The following is a 20,591-nucleotide window of genomic DNA, read 5'->3' as shown; positions in this document are numbered from 1 at the left end:
AAAAAGGCAGTTACTTTTACCATTCAAAATAATGAATAGAATCTATCCAGAGTACCTACCTATCCAGAGGTTCCAGCATGCCAGGGCTGATATGGTCACATTGGGGTGTCTTCAACCAGGGGAAAATAGCTGAAGCAGGTGTAATAGGATGCCTGTCTTTCAACTGGAAAACATCTTCCTCTGGGGCCAGGCAGAACTGAGGCAACTACAGATCATATCTTGGTTATCCCCAGAAAGAGAAGGTGTTTGCTGTAAGTTTACTATATTATTCCCATCCAAGAGCATCTTTCTCATGTTACCTGCATTCCATTTCATTTCCCCCACCCCATTAGAAGATGAGGCATGTATTATAAATTATCTGTAATTAAAGTGATAGAATTTTTAATTATTTAGATGAAAATTAACATAGTTTCAATACATGAGGTGGGCCTTACCAACGGGAAGAATTATTTTGGTAGGGTAATGATTGTAAAGCTGTTAAGAGTTTCAAGGTTGTGAAGATTTTTAAGGGGAAAAGGCCCAGAAGCAGATAGAAAGTTGAATAAAGGATAAGCAAATGGAAAAGGCAGATGCCTAATCTAATAAGTCTACCCTAGTAAAGTAAAAATCTTATTTTTTAAAACTTAAACCCTAAGCTTTTAAACAAATCTCTTAAAGGGCCAAAAGTTTGATGCTACAGATGGACTGAATTCCAGAGAATGGCTCATGTATACATAACACTTAGAAAAGCAGAGTAAGGTAATGGGGTGAGTATAATTTTTCTGTACTTTCTTTCTTTTGTACTTTCTTCTACTAATTACCCGTAACTAACAGTGTATTTGCAACTCTCTGCAATGGTTAGAATCCCAGTGGATACCAGAAATGTTAGGGAATGTCTGTTGTAGGGATATATACATTTGGGACTAATCTGAAGATCTAGACATAAGCCATGATTCTATAAATTTATTCCTGAAGACCAGCACAAAATCAAGAATGAATTTATTTCCCACCATCTGAGTCCAGGAAAAAGAAAACAGCTTTCCATCTTGTTTTGAACATTTCTAGCATCCTGTCTGATTGAACCCTGATAGAAATATTCTAATATAAACAACAGATGTGATATTTACTTTTATGTTCCTATTTTGGAAAGGTGTGGAAGCAAAGATATCATCGTGGTTATCCTTGGGCATCTGTTCGAGGAAGTTCCGCATCTGTTGTTTCCTTTTCAGGGTTCCCACCCTTGCCAACGGCTGTTGGGTCCCCTTATCTACCAGCAAGAATGATACAAACTAACATGGAAATTCTTTTTTTTTTTTTTGCAAGAGAATGGAAATTGTAGACAAAGGTTAAAAGCCAATTAAAAAAAAGTGCTATTTTCATTAACCTGAACTTTTAGATTGGATACCCTGTGTTTAAACAACACCATATACACACAGCTTCATCAACCCATTTTAAAGACAGAATTAGTTTGTACTTAGCCACCTTTTCCTACAAGTGAACAATAATACACATAAGCATCCTATAATTACCCAAGCATCTCTTTCCAAAATTCTGAAAATTTCTCCCGATATTCTCAGGTACAGATTCAAAAAAACAGCTTTTATTCATCTTAAAACAGAAAAGTGCTTGCCTAATTTTGCAAAATTCAAATGCACCCCTAAACAAATAAGAAAAACGCTGTGCTTTTGCTGAAAGTCTACCCAGGCTCCCACCCTTCCATGCTCCCAGAACGGGCATCTTGACACATGTCTGGCTTTGCATGGAAGAACACAGGGAAGACATCAGGACTTGAACCTTTTCCTTCCTTTTTTCCAGGCTTGGAGGTCTTCTTTGGTCTGCGTTTCTTCCGTTCCTGCTCTGCCATGTATTTTTCCTGGCATTCTTCAGCAGATCGTGTTCTCACAGTCCTTGCCACATCCATCCAGAAACCACTTTTGTATTTAGGAAAAGATGCTATTGCCCTATAAAAAAATACGAAGGATTTGGAGAAGCACGTTACGTTATGACTTTGGTGCAGATGGTATTAAAGTTAGACATTATACAGAATCTAAAAGGGGAGGTAGAAGAGAGAAGAAGAAAAGATCAGGAATTTGCAAAAAAAAAAAAAGTTGGGTGTTTGTCGGAGGAAAATCATTCGCAGGATTGGGTAGGGGATTAGAAAAATAAAGCTTACAAATAATTTTGTTGATTAATATGGAATCAGATTTTGTTATCGTACTTGCCTGTACAACTTTTCCAATTCTTCTTCAGTCCAGTTTTCATTAGTGTCTGGAAGAGACCCCACCCCTAACTTGGCTTTTGGACTAGTTGAAATGTGACCATTAATTCTCTTGGTAGGTATTTTTATCTTACTTTCTTCCACAAGAAATTCCTCTAGGATGTTACCACTTTCGGTCTCTGATGCAAGAGCATTCTTTCTGGCTCTCTTGAACCACTTCTGTGACTTTTGTCTATTCTTCTTCTCTAGATCACAACTGGTATCCAAGTCAGGAGAAGAACTCTTGCTACTTAATTTTTCTAGAGTGACCTCCTGTCCAAAGTAAGAACATTTTGTCTTTCGGCTCTGAGAAGATGCTACACAATTCTCTGCACTTTTCTGCTCACATGATGGTCCTTGGATATTATTACACTCCTTGTTGAATGTTGCTCTTTTGAAAGAAGGCCGTATTTTCCTTTTAATATATGGGATATCTTCACTAGATGCATCTTCATCTGTGCAAGGAATATTTTCTACAACTTCATCAATTTGTTGAAGTTGTTTTGACAAACTTAATGGGCAGTTCAAAGTGTCTAATTCACCATCAGCCAAGTTTTTTTCATAGCAAGTGATATCTCCACACTCCTTCGTCACATTTTGCTCATTTCTGGTGGAGTGCTGCTTTTCTTGCATTGTTTTCTTTCTCAGAGGTGTCAGCATAACAGTGGCTCTCTTCTTGTAAATATCTTTAATGATTAATTCAGAGTTATTTTCTTCAGTGTCTGAAATAACATGTTGTGACTGTTGCTTCAATTTACATTTGGTTTTCTTGGTTATATTATTAGATTTCATATTAATTTTTCCTAGGTAAAAATTAGTTTTGGAAATAAAAATTAGCTTAGGTTCTAAATCAATCAAATTATAATTTGTTAATAGAATTAATTTCTTCTTCACCTTTCTATTCTACAGGTATTCAAGGCAGCTGACAGAATTTAAACAGCAAACACAAAAAATACAATTTTAAAAATAAAATACAAAATACAAAATCTTGCACTAAAATTAACTATTAGAAGCATAACAAAAGATGTATCTTTTAATAATACTACAAGAGAGAGCAAAAATCAGTTCCAAGGGAATGTGTTCCTTACTATTGGAACATGAGAAAATCCTCTTACATGCCAGAAAGTGGGGAAGGGCATTAAACAGAGGGGGCGTTTTCAAAACAACCACTTCTGTAGTACTGAAAACAGGACCCAGACAGATTTGTAAAATGAGGGCAACCACTTTCTTTAAGCCCCAACAATTCAAAATGTGCAATCACTGCATATCTTTTCAATACAGGTAAATGATCCCTGTATCTTTCATTGGTTAGCAGACAAATCACCCTATTTAATATCATCTGCACCTTCCAGACAAGCCCAGCCTAGAGAGTATTTTGTATAATTATAATATCATGATCACCAAGGTGTAGAAAACTAGTGAAATTTATGTATGGAAACCCTTCTCATCACAACCATGTCCAGTAAGTGCTCAGGATCACAGAGCATGCCCAGACTCTGAACTATGCCGCTTCAAGGCAGTGCAACTCTATCCAAAATGACAATTTCAATCCCTGAGTCCACTTTCCTACTTACCAACAGCACCATTGCTTTGTCTTGATTTAATGTCAGTGGTCCTTCTTTTCAAATCCAGCAGTTATCTGGCCTGGATCATTTTAACTACATTGGCTGGGGGGGGACTTGCACCAATCAATCAGGAGATAATCTGTCCTAACATGTAGGGCTTTTCACTTTTGGATCACCAAATCTATCCAAACAGATCATCAAATCCAGTGTGTGCACAAATTGATATATGGAGTGAAATATTTGTTAGGATAGACCATGATGATCAGAGGAGATGACTTTTTAGATAATTTTGAACTGAGCTCTCCCAACAATGTAATCTCCAATACAAGGAGAAAAGTTAATTTAATGCCACACCAAGATTAGTGTAGCCAGTTTGGGAAGACAGAAGACAAAGGATAAACCATATCCCTGCATAGCTCTGGCCATCCAAATGCAATAGCTTGCACTTAAAACTATGAAGAATTGACATATCAATTCCCTTACAACATTACTGTCCTTCTGAAATAGAATAGATCTGCAATTTGGGCCACTGATACTGTAAAGGTGAGCTAAACATTCTATAGAGCTGGGAATCTATGTTCTACTGGTTGTTAATAATGGTTATCATCTCCCATCATTATTCATATTAACTGGGGCTTCTGGGTATTAAGAATTCAGCTGTCAGAGTTCCGATGATTGCCCTAATTCAATCATGAGCCTCAAGCCAAGCTTCAAAAGAATCCAAAAGATTTATTAGGAGCAACATATCTGCCACTAACCTGTATGAAGCCAACTTTGAGACACGTAATTTACTATCGCCTATGACTCTGTCCCCGCCATGTGTCATCAATCAGATTCTCAAAGGAACTGGAAGCTGTGTGTCATCAATCACACACTCCAATGCAGGATTTTTGTGGGCAGAAGATCCAATAGCCTAGGCTACAATCTCCCTAAGATAAGCGTGGAATGTGCTTCTGGCCTTCACCTACCACACTGCTCCCTCAGGCCTTTCCACCCCCTCCTTCTTATGGCAACTCAGAAACTCGCAAATAGGAATGATTTACAAGTTGACATCAGCATTATCAGAACAACTACAGAATTACTCATCTCATCTTAGAAATTTTCCTATCGATCATCTTCTTACAGCTTTTTTGATATAGTTTGGATCTCAGTTTTAATATTATGCTTAATGTTTTTATGTTTACTTTTTATGGCCAATGGATCTCAATGGAAGGTGATACAAAAACAGGATGGTAATTTTGTGTGTAAAATGGCGTGTTAAATGTGGTTGGCAGGCATTTGGCAAATTAAGTATAATTTTCAAGAACAACCATCCCCTATGACTGAAGAGAAAAAGTTTTTGATCAGTTTTATGACCAATGCTGTGTCCCAAGGTCATGTGATCACCTTTGCAACCTTTTTATAAGCAAAGTCAATGGGGAAGCCAGATTCACGTAACAACTATGTTACGATGCTAGCTTATCAACTGTGGTGATTCACTTAACAATTGTGGCAAGAAAGGCGGTAAAATGGGGCAAAAATCACTTAACAACAGAAGTCTTGGGCTCAATTGTAAGTCAAGGACTGCCTGTCCATGGCTGGAACTGGCAAAGACACTAGTGACCAGAAATTGAGCAGGAACAAGATAAACATATTATGACACAAAACCCCAAACCTACATAGTTGTATCAGACATCAAGTTGCAAGTACAGTACTTTGTAACTACCTTGCCAAAATAAATGCTCTCCAGAGAAACTGATGGATTACATTATTACTGTCCCTAAGCATAATTTTCAAGAAAGACTTCCTCCTATGCCTGAAAGGTTTTTGATCAGTGTGTGCTACCTGCCCCTAACATATGCCACTGAAACATGGACACTAACCTCACAATGGATACAAAATCTATGAGTGGTGCAAAGAGCCACAGAAAGATACATGCTCGGCATCACAAAACAAGATAGAAAGACCTGCACATGGATTACAGAACAAAGGAAAATATACAATATCATCAAGAGAATAAAAGAATTGAAACGGAAATGGGCTGATCACATAGCAAGAAGAACTGATGGCAGGTGGACCAAGGCAGTCATAGAATGGATCCCACTTGATAAAAAGCATCCACAAGAGACCTAAAACAAGAGACTGACAACATCAGCAAGTATTGCGGGCCCAACTGACAAAGAAAAGCTCAAGATCGTATTGGTTGGAAACATGTAGAAGTGGCCTTCATCCTGCAGTGACTAGAATGAATAACTGTTTTACTTTACATTAATTTAACTGCCTAATTTTTATTGATATGATAATTGTGGCTCTTTTGAAGAGAAAGGAGGGGCAAAAATAGTTTTACAACACTACCCAAATCCTAGTAATCCAACTGACTTTTGTCTTAGAGCAGAAAGGGAGAAGAGGCGAAAAATTTTGGGACATTTCTGACATTTAAGGGAACCTTAATACTATCAAGAGCTGCTCATGCAACATTAATATTGTAAACTACCCCAACTTTGTTGTAATATGTACCTGAAGAAGTACAAGTCATGACTTATAAAATAGGAGGGGGAAAGTTGCCATCTATAAATATTTAAATATTTTATTGTACACTGCCTCAGAGTCCCTGCGAGGGAGGATGATTTTAAAATGTGATAAAATAAGTAAAAAAATAAAGAAAACCAATACATACACGTCCTACCCATCTATTGATCTTTCTAATCATGTACTTAGCTGACCTGAAGAAAAATATTTTGCAACTTAATAGTGCCTATGATCTTAATATGGCTTAAGCCCATTAATCACCATGTCCTCAAGTAAATGTGGGGAAACCTGTTCATTATTAGAATTTTTAAATCAATAATTTCGAGAATAAAGTGAATTAAAATATTCTCTACCTTTTGGTTGTTTCAAAGGCACTTCTTTGTGATCTTTTAAAAGGCCCTCACCATTTTTCTTTGGAAACTTGTTAGTCTGCCTCTTCATAGGGGGCATGATGCTCGTTGTCTTGAGGAACAAAAGAACATAAGCAAACATAATTTCAAAAATGCAATTTTATCCTATACTAGTCAAATTCCACCTTTAAGACTGTTCATTTTCTTAATACCATGCTTTAAAAAGGATTGAGACAAATTGGAACAGACTGTAAGAAATGCAATGAGGATTATCAGGGCATAAAAGTTGTCTTGCAAGTAAAGATTTAGCCATGAGAAAAGACAATTGGGTAATTATAGACAGGCATTCTTCAGCTACCTGAGGTTGTTTCACTTAAATGGACACAATCATTTACGGTGTAAGAGTCTTAGCCCAGCATTCCCCAACTTTTCCAGCTCAGCAGACCAGCGGAGGCGTGGTGGGGAGAGAGGATGGTTTTGCACATGATCGCACACCAATTTTCCTATTTGGAAAACGGACTGCGGACCCCTGTCTTTACCTATAAAGTAAATTCTTACAAGAAGACATTTTCTAACTGACTATTATACCAATTTCCTAATGTACCGCTTTGGAATTTTCTAAAATTTTCTGAACTATTGGTCTCCTCTTTACTGGATGTCTTCAAGCAGAAACTTTATTTTGATTTCTTGGAGGAGATGGTCTTTTCAAGCTTTATGACTTAAGGATTTGAAATTACACTCTCAGTTCATTTAAAGTTCAAGCCTTATGCACTGTAGATTTATTATCTGAATGTAGAGTATGTTTCGGGTAACAGTTGCTATTTTAAAGTAATACACAAGATTTCAAAATAAGAATTTCAGAAATTATTAAAAAAAAATAACAGTACTGAAATTAGTGTCAAAAATAACAAAAAAAACCAGAAGTTATATGTTCTTTAAAACTGTTCAGCAGAATTAGCAATTCAGTACTATTATTGTTTTCTCTTTAAAATTCCAATCCCTCCTCCCCAAATTTACTAAGGAAAACACGCTGTAAATGTGGGGCCACTAATGCAAAACTGTTCCTGGTCAGGCTCTTAACGTCTATAGAGAGAAGTGCTCAAAATGTTTCAAGTCAAAACTTTTTATTCTTTGTATCCATCAAGAATATTCTAGCACTATTTTATTATTTGTTACAGCATTAGAACATTTCTCAGGAGAATCAGACTTCAGAAGTATGTTCTGACTGACTTCCCCTCCTCGCTGACGGACCGAATATTTGCACAATATTCTAATTTTTTGAGTTTCACCTGTATATATATTGAAATAATTGAAAAAGGATGTTTTTAAATGAGATTAATGTCAGTGACCAGGACTAGCCAAATGGATTAATTGCCTTTGTTTTTTGCTATTTTTCTTTTGGTATTATAAATAAAACCCTGTGGAAGTTAAAAGGGGAAAATATATTGCGAAATCTGACTGAGACGTACAAAGTTACGTAGTTCTTTTTTAGGGAATTATTATTATAACTAATTAAAATAAATGTATATTGGGAATTAAGATGAGGGAAATAAGGTATAGTCAAACCACTGAGGTGACACTCCCAAATTAGTAAAAGGGGAGGAGAAATCTATGTTTTATTTTGTGTGTGCAAACTAGGGAAAACTTGTGTTTTAGTTTAAAAAAATAATGAACCAAAACTTTTATTCCTTAATGTCCAAATCTAGCATTTTTAAACTAGGCTTAGAAATTCTGAAACCACATGTATAATTGAGACACTACTAACATAATATGCTCTGAATGTTAGTGTGCTTGCTACTCTAGCATGTATGAATTTATGACAAGGTTCAGCAGCCCATCTGCATTTGAAAGACCAAAGGTCACTCTTTTGAAGACAGCAAAGCTCACATTCTGGACAGAGAATACCTCTGGTTTGAAAGAGGAGCCAAAGAGGCCATCTGTGTTAAAATTGGGCAGCTTTCTCTCAACAGAGGGGGAGGGATATAACACCACCTATCTCCTGTCTACAACACTGTCCTTTCAACAGACCCAAGAAGGTTCCATACCCATATGCACTCTGGTTCAAGTGAACCGGAAGATACAGATAAATCCCCAAGTGGCCTCAACGACTCTTGGAGAGCTAATGATGACTGTCAGAGTGCGCTAAAAACCAGATGACTCCATTCCCCACTCCATTCCATTCCGTTCAGACAGTACTGAAGAATCTTCTTGCATGAGAAGCAAAATGTTATTGAGGAAAAAACTAACAAATTCAAGTTGCCATTTTCAGATTACTCCTTTAGGCTCAGGGTAAGTACAATCATTTCCAAGTTAAATTGTACACAATCCATAATACTCTCAACTTGTAGGAATTCAAAATGTCTACAAGCACCTGCTTAAAATTCTATCACTATCATCACTCCAGAATAATAATTTACATATAGTGAGAAAAAAGAAATCTTACAGGTGATAAGTAGTTGGCACCTCCTTTGTTTATAGTGATATTTAATGCTTGATCGAGACATATCCGTTCCCCACACCAGTACTGCATAGGTGGCTTAATACACCGCCCACTACGGGTGAAACTTTTCTCACTGTCATTCTGTAAATCAATTGTTTTCATCTGCATACCTAACAAGGAAAACAAACAAACACCCACGAAAAATATTCTTCAGCAACAACAAATTTCTTTCTGTGTAACAAGGTACTTGACTGTAGTTAAAAGCACCCTCTTAAATGGTTCAAAGAAAAGTTGAAGTAGTCCTACTGAGCATTTAATTCTCTTTCGTTAACTTTTATTAGCTTAAAATAACTGGTGTCTATAGAAGCAAGTTATTGGTAATGAAAATATTTTGGATTTTTTTTTAAAAAACAACAACATTTAATATGAAAAGCTGTTTCCTGCCATATAACTTACCTGCATTTGAACATTAGGTTAATCTAAATATAGCTCTTTCACAAGCCATGAAATACATTCTCATCGTATATAGAGCATAGTATTAACTAATACACTCTTTCCCCATTTAGCAACCAGTCTGTTAAATTGGAAGTGAAAAGGTTAGGAAGGAAACATGACTGAGGAAGAGAAAGAAAGACACATACTACAAAGATCACTGGTTGCTACCATCTCATTTAGGTAAAGTTCTCTCTTACAGCTATTATTACAGCATTATTCTCATTCCAGCATACATTGTCATCAGGCCCAAAATCTGGTTGTAAGCGTGCACAATTTTTATTACTGTTTCCCATTGTGAACAAAAGTCAATTTTATAGGAAATTACTAGGGTTAGAAATATAAATACAACAGTATTTTTTTGAAAAAGACCAAAATCTTCGAAAAACAAAGGAAATAACATGCATACCATGTATTTTATTATGTTGCAGTGGTAATACATCATAAGTGGTGTTATTTGTTTTATATTTTCTCTCAATATTTTGGGGCAGATCCAGTTCTTCTGAGCATTTATTTTTTTCGCTATTACCACTTACAGGAAATGCTCTCTCTTCTTTCCTAAGATTTAAAGGTTTGCATAAGTAGTATTAATCACCTCAATCTTTTAAGCAGATTTCATATTTTCTTTAAAACGTTTAAACACTGGTTGCAGTAATTATGCTGCAGTGGCAGCTCTTTTCTGAAGTAGTTTGTTTAGATCGGATACAAGGAATTAAGTGAAGCCTGAGATGCCTATCCAGACCTCCACTTGTTCTAGAAGGCTGTCTTCAACAGAAGGTGGCAATTTCATTAACCCCAAGTCCTGCTTTCATCCATCTTTCCACAGAGAAACGTATTTGTTTCCTAGGTCTCTGTCTGAAGTAGCTAGAGAAGGCAGGAGTTTTCCAAACTTTTGCTGCAAAACCAGGATACAAACTTCTCAAGTGGACTTTTCTTTTTTAAAAACTTTAATGGAAGATTTTTAATGCAACAGTAAAATAATTCACATCTAAGAAAAAAAAAAGAAAAATGGTGAATATGGAAAAGAGAGGAAAGGAAAAAAAAGTATAAGGTGGCTTGTTTTTGCTTTTATTTCAAAGAGACAAGATAACCAGTCTTTCCATTGAGGCATTATTGATGACAATTTGAGGAACTGTCAGTAGAAATACTCTAGAAATTTATTCAACAGAATAAAGAGGATAAAATTAGTACAAACTATCTGAGGTCACAGACTTAATGGCATCACACTAGTGTCAGAAGCACTAAAGCGCTTCGGGATTGAAAGGGTTAGCCAGTGATATCACCATTGCCCGGGGAACACCCACTTGGCGGCTCCTTTCATGTCCCCAGCAGAAGCTGAAGTGAAGGTCAGGAGCTCATCCCACCTCACAGCAACACTTGGGTTTCAAACATGGGGCTTGCTAACCTTCAATCCAACACTCTAACTATGTGACCTATCATACAGACTAAATATAACAGTATCAATAATAGCAGAAATTTCAGTTTTTCTTAAATATTTTGAAGATTCAAAAATTCTTACCAACAGTCACAGCTATCACAAAGACTCAAAAAGATAAACATTTTCAGTGACACTGACCTTTTCATATAACGAAGCAAATCAGCAACAAGCATTTTCCAATTTTTTGGTATTCCTGTCCCAAACCTCTTTATGAATGTAGGTGGTATTCCTGTTTGAAACAAAGGTATAGCCTTTGGACAGTTGTTATGTTTTAGAAGGGTGCTTCTTATACCCATTTTTCAAACCTTTGGAGATCAAACAGGGATAATCTTACAGGATTACAGAATTTTAGGGAAATCCCAATATCTTAAATCTGTATTATACCATCTCTCTTTTTGTAATGCTTACCTTTACGTTTATGCAAATGTTATCTTGGAAACTTCTAAATAGAAGAAAGTTATGCATTGTAGAAATTATGACATGTAAGATTCTATACAAGCTGATGCTATCACACAATCAACATTAAATTAAATTGAAAAAGAAAGCAAATTTTGAGAGGGAGGGAACATATAAACATGAAAAGTAGCTTAGATCATATTGGGCAAAATGCATAAATAAAATGCTGCTTTTTATGAGTGTTTCAATATCCATCATCATTTCCAGTCACATTAAGCAAATTTAGTGATATATTAAAAATATTGTCCTTCCTACAAACACTATTACTTATTCAAGATATCATTTGAAACAAATTAATATTTAGCAATGTGGTATAGTTTTAAATCTTATATGACAAGCACAAATCAGATATGTGTTGTTAGATTTCACTGAATACCAGAAGGAAACTAGAAATAATAAAGTACCTGTGTTCAGTAGCACAGTGATCTACTACCTTTTATATGTGTTAACCTATTTCAGTCTGGGCAGGTGCCTCATAGCTCCAAATGTAGGACAATGTAGAACTCAATAACAATAACTAGGGACTACAGTTTGGGTAATAGGTCAGCATGAACAGTTGGAAAAGAAGCAGCAAGGTAGAAGCCATTTTTCACAAGCTTATAAAATTTTTTATAAACTTATAAAAATTCCAGGTTGCCACTATGGTTTAACTTTTCTCTTACCTTCTTTCTTCATGTTAACTGCATCAATACGGCCATCTAATATGTAGGTATTTCCTGTCAAGGTTTTGACTTGATTGTGTGCAATGCGTTCTACAATTGCATTGCTATGCCAGAAGACATTATCCATATCTCTAAAATAAAAAGGACGTAGTATCATAATTGGAAAATAATTAATCTCACCATTATACTTCCTTAGGAACCCAGCTCGAAAAGTAATGTGAGCCCGTTATAATTTCTTTCTCCCATTTTCCAATATATGTGTTTTATATTGTGAATTGTGTATCTTACTATATACATAAGACAGACTTGTCAAGTATTTTGCTTATGAAGAAATATTTGCAGGCCTTTTTTGAATTTGTTATAAAGGACTTAAAGCCTTTGTTAATAGTTCTATTTAACTGGCACAAGATGGACCAGACTGAATAAATTTTGATAAATACACAAGTCTATTCAAGATGTAGGTAATATCTAGAATATATTCAATTTACTCTTGGGAACTTAAATTGTAAGCCACATTATCTGTCCAAGATTGAACAGAAACATAGACTGAAAATAAAAGAAATACATGAGGAAATTTAGTTAATAATCACAGCCAATCAATCACATTACAATTTCCAGCAAAACTTACCACAATTTAGTACCTAAGCCCCATCGTTTTAGTTCTATAAAGTGTCGATTGCAAAGGAAAAGAGTGAGTGAGTGGGGAACTGGATATATTTAAAAAAAAAAACATGGGAGAGGAGATAACTGTCATCCACAGTATAGGTAATCCCTGGGTTATGAGCATTCCCTTAGGAAATATTCGAAGTTATGCAATAAGCACTCCCTAGTGTTTACGAACAAGTCCAAAACAACAAATCTTACAGCACCGCGTCAGTTGTTCGCCTTTATGAACAACAGCTCTGCAACATTTGTCCTGCACGTTGCTGGCCAAAATGGCAGTTTGGAAAGGAGGCTCCACCCCCACCATTCAGGCTTCCTCCAGCACGTTGCAGGCCGAAATGGAGCTTCTGGAGGCCTAAATGGACACATGGCTGAGAGGCTGGAGACGAGACTGCTTGCTGGATCTTCGCATGGTTAAGTGACCCAGCACAACAGGTTGGGTGGAGAGGGAAGCAATTGTGGGGAGCATGAGGTATTTCAGTGGGTTGGGGAGGCCTTGGAGGGTCTTAGGCAGATGGCCTGTTCCATCAGTAGACACCCCCTCATGGCCTTCCCCATCCTGAAATATCTCATATGCTCTTAACGAGCCTCACATTCGATTAGCGAATGTGTGGGCGAAAGGAGGGAGTGATCCCATTCAAGGCACAAGATTCACTCCCACGAATCCTTGAGTTACAAATGGAATGGACAGGCTCCATTACATTCATAACTCGAGGACTACCTGTATTACTGGAAAATAGGATCAAGGAATCAATCTAAACTCAACTTTTCATTCTTACAAAGCTGTCCATTGCTAAATTTATGGCATAACAACTGCTCCATTTAAGTTTGCTTATTTTGCTTTCCTTTGTTTTTTGCTTGAGAGATTGTCTGTATTTATAATTTTTCTTTTAAATTGCTCTACGCTCCTGAGGGATAAACTTCAAGCTTATGGAAATAAATCAAACCAAATAATTTAATACTAATACTAACTCAATACAAGACTAATGTAAGGACCATCCTTGACAGTGATTAAAACCAATTTAGACATATTTGAACAAAGCTGAAAAGTAGTCACTTGCCTCCGTATTCCTTCCAGACACACAGCAGTATTGTCATTGATCACTCTGATTCTCCATTCATTGATACATATCATCTGTTTTTCCTTTGAGAAATAAATTAGAAAAAAAAAAGGGAATATAATTTTTGCCATAATTATTGGTTTGTATCTGACTGCAAAATCATATAATGTATATCAACAGTTCAATGACATTCTTGGATTCATACTTCTGCCTTATACTTGTGATCACTACTTAAATTCAAACTGTGCGCATCTTGATTTGAACCTAAATATTAAGTTTTTTCTTCTGAATTTAGGAAAAAAATAACTTTCAAAGCTAGTGTGGTAATATACCCTTCCTATCATGTATACGTTATACCATTCAAGCAAATATTTGTAGAGAATGATATGCCCACTACGGGTTCCTTTTATGTATTTTGTTAGCATTAAAAGCAGTCCCAAAGTAGGGACTGAATCCAGGAAAATCTTGAAGTTCATAGATGTATTTTTTTCTGAAATTCTAAGTTTCTGAAATTATTCTGAGATTCTAAAAGAAATGGAAATTCCGTTATATTACAGAAATTTTAAAAAACAATGTTATTTTTTTAAATAAAAGTTGCAGGGACATAGCATGCCTCTGGATCATTTATTGGATCTTTGATCTTCACAGTGGTATAAACAAATACTTGCCTCTTTTAGGGAGATGAGGGGTAGATTTTAGGGGTCTATTAATACAAAATATAAATAAATAAATGTAAATAAGATGCTAGTAGTTTCTAGGATTTTTCTAAAAGTATAATTATTAAAAGAGAGAGCTTTTTTTCAGATTTATGGCACTTCAAAACTATTCTTCCACAAAAATATCATCTAAAAGAGCAATATGAAAATAAATGACTAGCTAAGTTAAGCTGCAATTAGGGCTGAGAATGTAATCTATTGGCCACAGCTGCCAGATGATGCCAAGAAAAGCAGCTATTTTAGAATAGCATAACAGTTGCTTACTCATTTGCTTCAACACTCAAAAATACTTTTTTGAAACAGAACCTGAAGCTTTGTGCAAGTCTATTTACTTCCATTTTTCAATGAAATAGCCAACAGAAAATATCCTGGTGAACCACTTATGACCCATACTGATTACCCATTCTGATGTAGTAGAAAAAAACATTTGTAACACAAGAAAAGATAGTTGTGGTATCCCCTTTAGTTATGTTCGTGATTGACTAATGGCTGGTGTGCATTGTTTTTCCAGCCAGACAGGATAAAAATGGATAAAATAAAAGATTCTACCTTTTCATTTGTTCCTGTTTCAGGTTCATCCAAGGGCACTTTGGTAGCAGGCTGTCGTTTCCTTGGTATACGGACTTTTGGAGTATCAAAAATTGTATCACACAGGTGTTGGGAAGGTTTTTGTGGCGAAACACTTGAATTTTCTCCCGCTTTATAGCCATATATATTTTTGGATGGAGTCACCACTGCTTTTTCTTGAGGAAGTTTTCCAGATGCTCTTTCCTTCAAGAATTCTCTAGATTTAACATGATCATCACTCATAATCACAGGATTAGATATTATTGTAAAAGTCTCACTGGCCAATTCAGCAGTTTCCACAATAATCTCTTTCTGGCTAACAGTAGTACTTAGGTATTCTTCATTAAAATTATTAATTTTTTTTGTTGGTTGGGATGTGATTAACGGGTGCTTTGCTGTAGGTAAAGGAGAGACATTTTAAATTTAATACAGTGAAATATCTCCTACAGGAAATATTCTCTTGATAACTATTGTTTCAGGATGAGTTGTTATGCCTAAATCATTTTTTTCCTCAGTCATGCTAACTTCTTAGACTTAAAGACAATAACTTTTTCTCAATAACAAGAAAAAGACAGAACTCTTTTCATTAAGTTTTATGGATAGCCAACTAGAATAGTCTGATGGAAGACTAATTTTATACATGGTAACTGCAACATAATTATTATGTGCAGAGAGATGGAGGCAAACTGAAGCTCCCAAAATTGTGGAATGGATTGTAAAGATGACAGAAATGGGACAAAAGCAAAATCCAAGCTATTTGGTAAAAGACACCATTACTTTTTATGGACATTTTACTGAAAATAGAAAAAAGCGAAGTGTAACAATTTGAAAAATGATTAAATAAGGAGTTGAAGAGATCTCTGTAATATCAAGAGGGAGGAATGATAATGAGTTTGTTTATAACTGTTATAAAAACTGCAAGTTGCTTACTGTTTTGATTATTTCTTTAACTATTTTTTTCTTCCTGTTTTTTACATTTATCTTTTACTTATGTAAAATCTTAATAAAATGATGATGATATAGTTCGCTAGCTATTGTGTATGTGTTAATATGTGTCTGTATCAATAACGAAGAGCTTGCTGAATGGTGCACATGCTATTTGATGACTATTTCTGTTTAAATTTAACCTACCGTGTTTCTCATATAATAAGGCCGGGTCTTATTTTTTTTGAGCCCCGAAAAAATGGCTAGGCCGTCTTTTCAGGGGTGATTTAATTCCCTCCCCCTTGCATCTTCGGGCGGGTGGGCGGCAACGGCTTGGATGTTGACCTCGGCGTTGGTGGGGCACTTCATATCGGGGTCAACGCAGGCAGCACCATATCCGGATGTGCCACAATAAGTACTTCCTAACGGCAAGCCCCCCCACCACCCCCCCCATTTTGCATGTTTTAATATAGGCCTTAATTTGGGGAGGGGCTTAATTTCATTTCATGCCTATCAAACATGCTGGGACTTCCTATTGGGGGAGGCCGTATTGTTGGAGAAACAGGGTATTTATTTGCCACCTATCTCACTGACAAGCAACTCTGGCTGGCTTACAAACATAAAAAGGGGTACAAAACATTAAAATATTAAATACGAAATAAAATAAAAATGAAATAAGTTAAAAATCAGAACCAGAATACTATGGGGTAAAGGTTTGAAAAAAAACTAAAGGCAAATGATGAGTAAACAAATAAAAGCAAGTACAAATTATTTGGCAGTTTGCTATGTCAGTTTAGTTATTATAAACAGAACGTTCCATCTTTTACAAGAAAATTACAAAGTGACCACAAGTTTGCAGGTAGAAAAACTGAAGACAGAATTTCAAGACAAAAAGATATGCAAACCTTCTCATCACCTAAGAAAAATATTACCTTTCTGCAACCAATCTTCCTGCAACCTCTGTTTTATACGGGAGAAGAACTTGTTGGGGGATTCCAAAAATGGAGGATTTATTACTGTAGTACATATATTTTTGTTCACCGCAGTAAAATCTTTCATTGAAACTGAAAGGACAAAACCCATTCATAAATAGTTTTCAATATTTGGTAGATTGAAAAATCTTTTAGGAAATCTGGAATTTAATATTTGCATGGCAATATACAATGCAACTAATTTAACAGACAAGTATTATCACTGAGAAAGTCCAGATGTGCTTCTATAAGTTATCAGGGGTGCCCAATACATAATTGGACAATTAATTAATTATATAGTTATTTCCTCATCACCCTTCCTTGGTTGCTCTTCTTAAGAAGTGGTGCTGGGAAACAATGATTCAAGTTTGGTTTAAAGCAACTTTGTGCATGGTTTATGCATATAAAAATGAACCATAAGAAGTTGGAGAAAAAAAAGCAATAGGCAATAAATGAAATGGGAAAGACAGCTTATTCAAAATTTTGGTATTGGTCATCTCCTTTAAAGCCCTTTATGGAATGGGTCCAAGGTATCTGAGGAACCAACTTACTCCAATAGACTGACACAACCACTTGTTCTTGCAAAGATCACAGATCCTATTGGTAAAGAATCTCAGCTAGTTAGAAGTCTAGAGGAGCGTTTTCTGCCATGGCCCACACCCTTTGAAACACCTTTCCACCAGAGGTGAAATCAACCCCTTCTAACTTTTAGGAAGAACATTAACATCTTGCTCTGCCTGATGCAGAAACCAGAGAAGGTGATGGGCTGTCTGATAAAATAAAGCTAGGTCATGGCACACACTTGAAAGTAAATTAGGAAGACTGTAATTGTGGAGTCTGTCTGGCAAGAACAAAGAATGCTTATCCACAGGAAATGTGCATGTGTAAAGCCTGTAACAATTCTGGGTGGCTAGAAAGCTGATAAAAGTAACAAGAGTTAGGCAACTTGCAGACTAAAGCTAAAAGTTAGGAATAGAAATGGCCTGCAGCAAATAAAATGTGCATTAAATAACTCCTGAGGCATTCATTAGCCAAGGTTTAGGAACAAGGATAGCTAGAGACCAATAGAACAAACTGTAGAATTATTACTAAAATGTTTATTGGATATTTCTTATCATCTCGCCTTGTCCCACCCTCTCCTTTAGTGAAAATGTATGAAGTTTACTTAATTCTTTGTTCTTGGCATTTTGGCCAGGAGCCCTTTTCCTTGGAGTACTCCAATAAAAAGCAATCAGAAAATCTGCAACTCATGTCTGCCATCCTTCATTGGCGTCGACACCAGGCTCAGATCCAAATTGGGGACAACAAAGGCACCACATTTGCTCACCTCTAAACTCATTATCTTTTACTCTTTATGTAACCTTTTATAATTTAAATTTGTTTTTGTTTATAATGGCTTTTATAGTTCTACTTTTTACTATGTTGTTAGTCACCCAGGGCCACCCCAAACAGCAAGATGAGTGGCATATGAATTCAATCAATCAATACTGAAGGTGCGTCTAAATTAATGAGGCAGAGAGCAGGTTGTCCAATTTATATCACTGCTGGCTAGAAGCCCAAGATTGTTTTTGTAATTGTATCTCAAACATCTAAGTATGATACTAGAAAAATTTTAGAAAAAATTACATAACCAACCTGTTTTTACATTGGATTCTTCTAGAAAATTCTCATCCAGCTTTGTCTTTTGTTTACCTTCAACAATAGGTATTTTTTCTGGTCTTTGTAGAAAGGCAGGCTGCCTTTCAGAAGGAATATAATCTGTGGTATACTTTGGGTCCAACAACATAGCTTCTGGAGGCTTGTGTTTTTCTTTGACAAGAGCTGCTGTTTGTTTCATTCTTAAGAAGATTTTTGCTGGAGATTCAACGGATAATGGCCTACAAGCTTTACGTTTTTGAACAGCGCTCCTTGTCATATAGTTAGTTTTCTGACATGAAGAAATCATTCCCGGGATTCCTTCAGATGATTTTATTTCACTGATATCAAAGAAATCTTGTGTGTGCTTATTGCCAGATATTACAGTGGACTGGAAAACATTTATTCCTTTAGTTTCTTGGTCTGAGCAAACATTTTGGCAAGTAAGAACCATTGAAGGAGGAATTTTAGCTGAATCCAAAGTACGATTCATCTGGAATTTTACAAAATCCTTTAAAGGTGTACCACTAGGGATATTATGTAAAGAAACTGCTTTCAATGACATTTTTTCTTTCCTGTTAAAGAAAAAATGATGTTAAAATTCGTCAATTTTTGGAAAGTACAGCAGCTGCAAAAACAAAATCTCTTTATTGTAAATGCTTTTTTAAATTAAAAAATGTTTGATATCTGCAAATGTGAACTGCATTCCTTTACATTTTTACTTAAAAATGTGTTACAAAGAAACACAAACTCTGTAATACCTCATGCTAAATGCATCTAAATTCCCTAAATTATTTAATACTTAAATTATAAATGAGATATAATACCGTAGAATGACACTATATGTAACACTATATAAAATTTAAATCTCTAGTGGAATTTTGAAAATTTAGTTATAAAACATTAAAGGACTTTTTCTATCTGATAATATAAGGCTGTTGTATCATGGAAATTGCACCAGAATGATATAAGAGATTCAGCAATCAATCCATAGAAAGGTTGAATACATAATATATGATGTAACATTGGCATGTCCAACCTGAGGCCTATATACTACTAATAATGTGGCTCCACAAGATTGTAAACTTTTATATACACCAATTATACACAAAAATAAGACATCCTAGATCTGAATGAATGAAATATTCTTATTAAATACTTTGTTCATTACATAGTTGAATGTCCTGACAACAAACTCACACAAAAATTATCAATGGAATCAAATTTAGCAACCCATGGAGGTCTGGATTTGGAGTTATACTCAAAATTAAAGTGGAAATAAACACTACAGACTGATCCAACTTTGATGCAATGTCCTTAAAACAAGTCAAAATGAGGCTCAATAGTGTGTGTGGCCTCCATGTGCCTGTATGACCTCCCTACAACGCCTGGGTATGCTCCTGATGAGGTGGTGGATGGTCTCCTGTGGGATCTCCTCCCACACCTGGACAGTCTGTGGTGCAATGTGGCATTGGTGGATGGAGCGAGACATGATGTCCCAGATGTGCTCAATTGGATTCAGGTCTGGGGAACGGGCGGGCCAGTCCATAGCATCAATGCCTTCGTCTTGCAAGAACTGCTAACACACTCCAGCCACATGAAGTCTAGCATTGTTGTGCATTAGGAGGAACCCAGGGCCAACCGCACCAGCATATGGTCTCACAAGGGGTTTGAGGATCTCATCTCGGTACCTAATGGCAGTCAGGCTACCTCTGGCGAGCACATAGAGGGCTGTGAGGCCCCCTAAAGAAATGCAACCCCACACCATTACTGACCCACTGCCAAACCGGTTATGCTGGAGGATGTTGCAGGCAGCAGAATGTTCTCCAGACCCTGTCACGTCTGTCACATGTGCTCAGTGTGAACCTGCTTTCATCTGTGAAGAGCACAGGCAAATTTCCAATCTT

At 36.1% G+C, this 20,591-nt stretch overlaps 1 protein-coding gene across 5 annotated transcripts in view; it reads right to left on the bottom strand.

Annotated features, from left to right (window-relative positions):
• MIS18BP1 (MIS18 binding protein 1) overlaps nt 1-20,591 on the bottom strand; it is a 29,480-nt gene that overhangs the window by 4,859 nt on the left and 4,030 nt on the right. For 3 of the 5 annotated variants that reach the window (XM_087922506.1, XM_087922509.1, XM_026698395.2), the window contains exons 2-14: nt 18,685-19,259; nt 17,011-17,142; nt 15,137-15,549; nt 13,872-13,954; nt 12,148-12,278; nt 11,168-11,258; nt 10,001-10,149; nt 9,103-9,269; nt 6,663-6,771; nt 2,202-3,039; nt 1,774-1,940; nt 1,107-1,246; nt 60-205 (exon numbers count right to left, since the gene is read on the bottom strand). In XM_087922506.1, coding sequence (XP_087778632.1) covers nt 60-205; nt 1,107-1,246; nt 1,774-1,940; nt 2,202-3,039; nt 6,663-6,771; nt 9,103-9,269; nt 10,001-10,149; nt 11,168-11,258; nt 12,148-12,278; nt 13,872-13,954; nt 15,137-15,549; nt 17,011-17,142; nt 18,685-19,249 — 3,131 coding nt within the window. In that variant the 5' untranslated portion in view covers nt 19,250-19,259. Of the gene's footprint in view, nt 1-59; nt 219-1,106; nt 1,247-1,773; nt 1,941-2,201; nt 3,040-6,662; nt 6,772-9,102; nt 9,270-10,000; nt 10,150-11,167; nt 11,259-12,147; nt 12,279-13,871; nt 13,955-15,136; nt 15,550-17,010; nt 17,143-18,684; nt 19,260-20,591 lie in introns of those variants that run through there. The other 2 variants (XM_087922508.1, XM_087922507.1) reach the window with 2 other exon arrangements.

This window comes from Pseudonaja textilis, chromosome 1, assembly GCF_049901715.1.
Source record: "Pseudonaja textilis isolate UNSWEBS1 chromosome 1, rPseTex1.2, whole genome shotgun sequence".
NCBI classification, from domain to species: Eukaryota; Metazoa; Chordata; class Lepidosauria; order Squamata; family Elapidae; genus Pseudonaja; species Pseudonaja textilis.
This window is presented reverse-complemented; position numbering and strand designations above follow the sequence as displayed.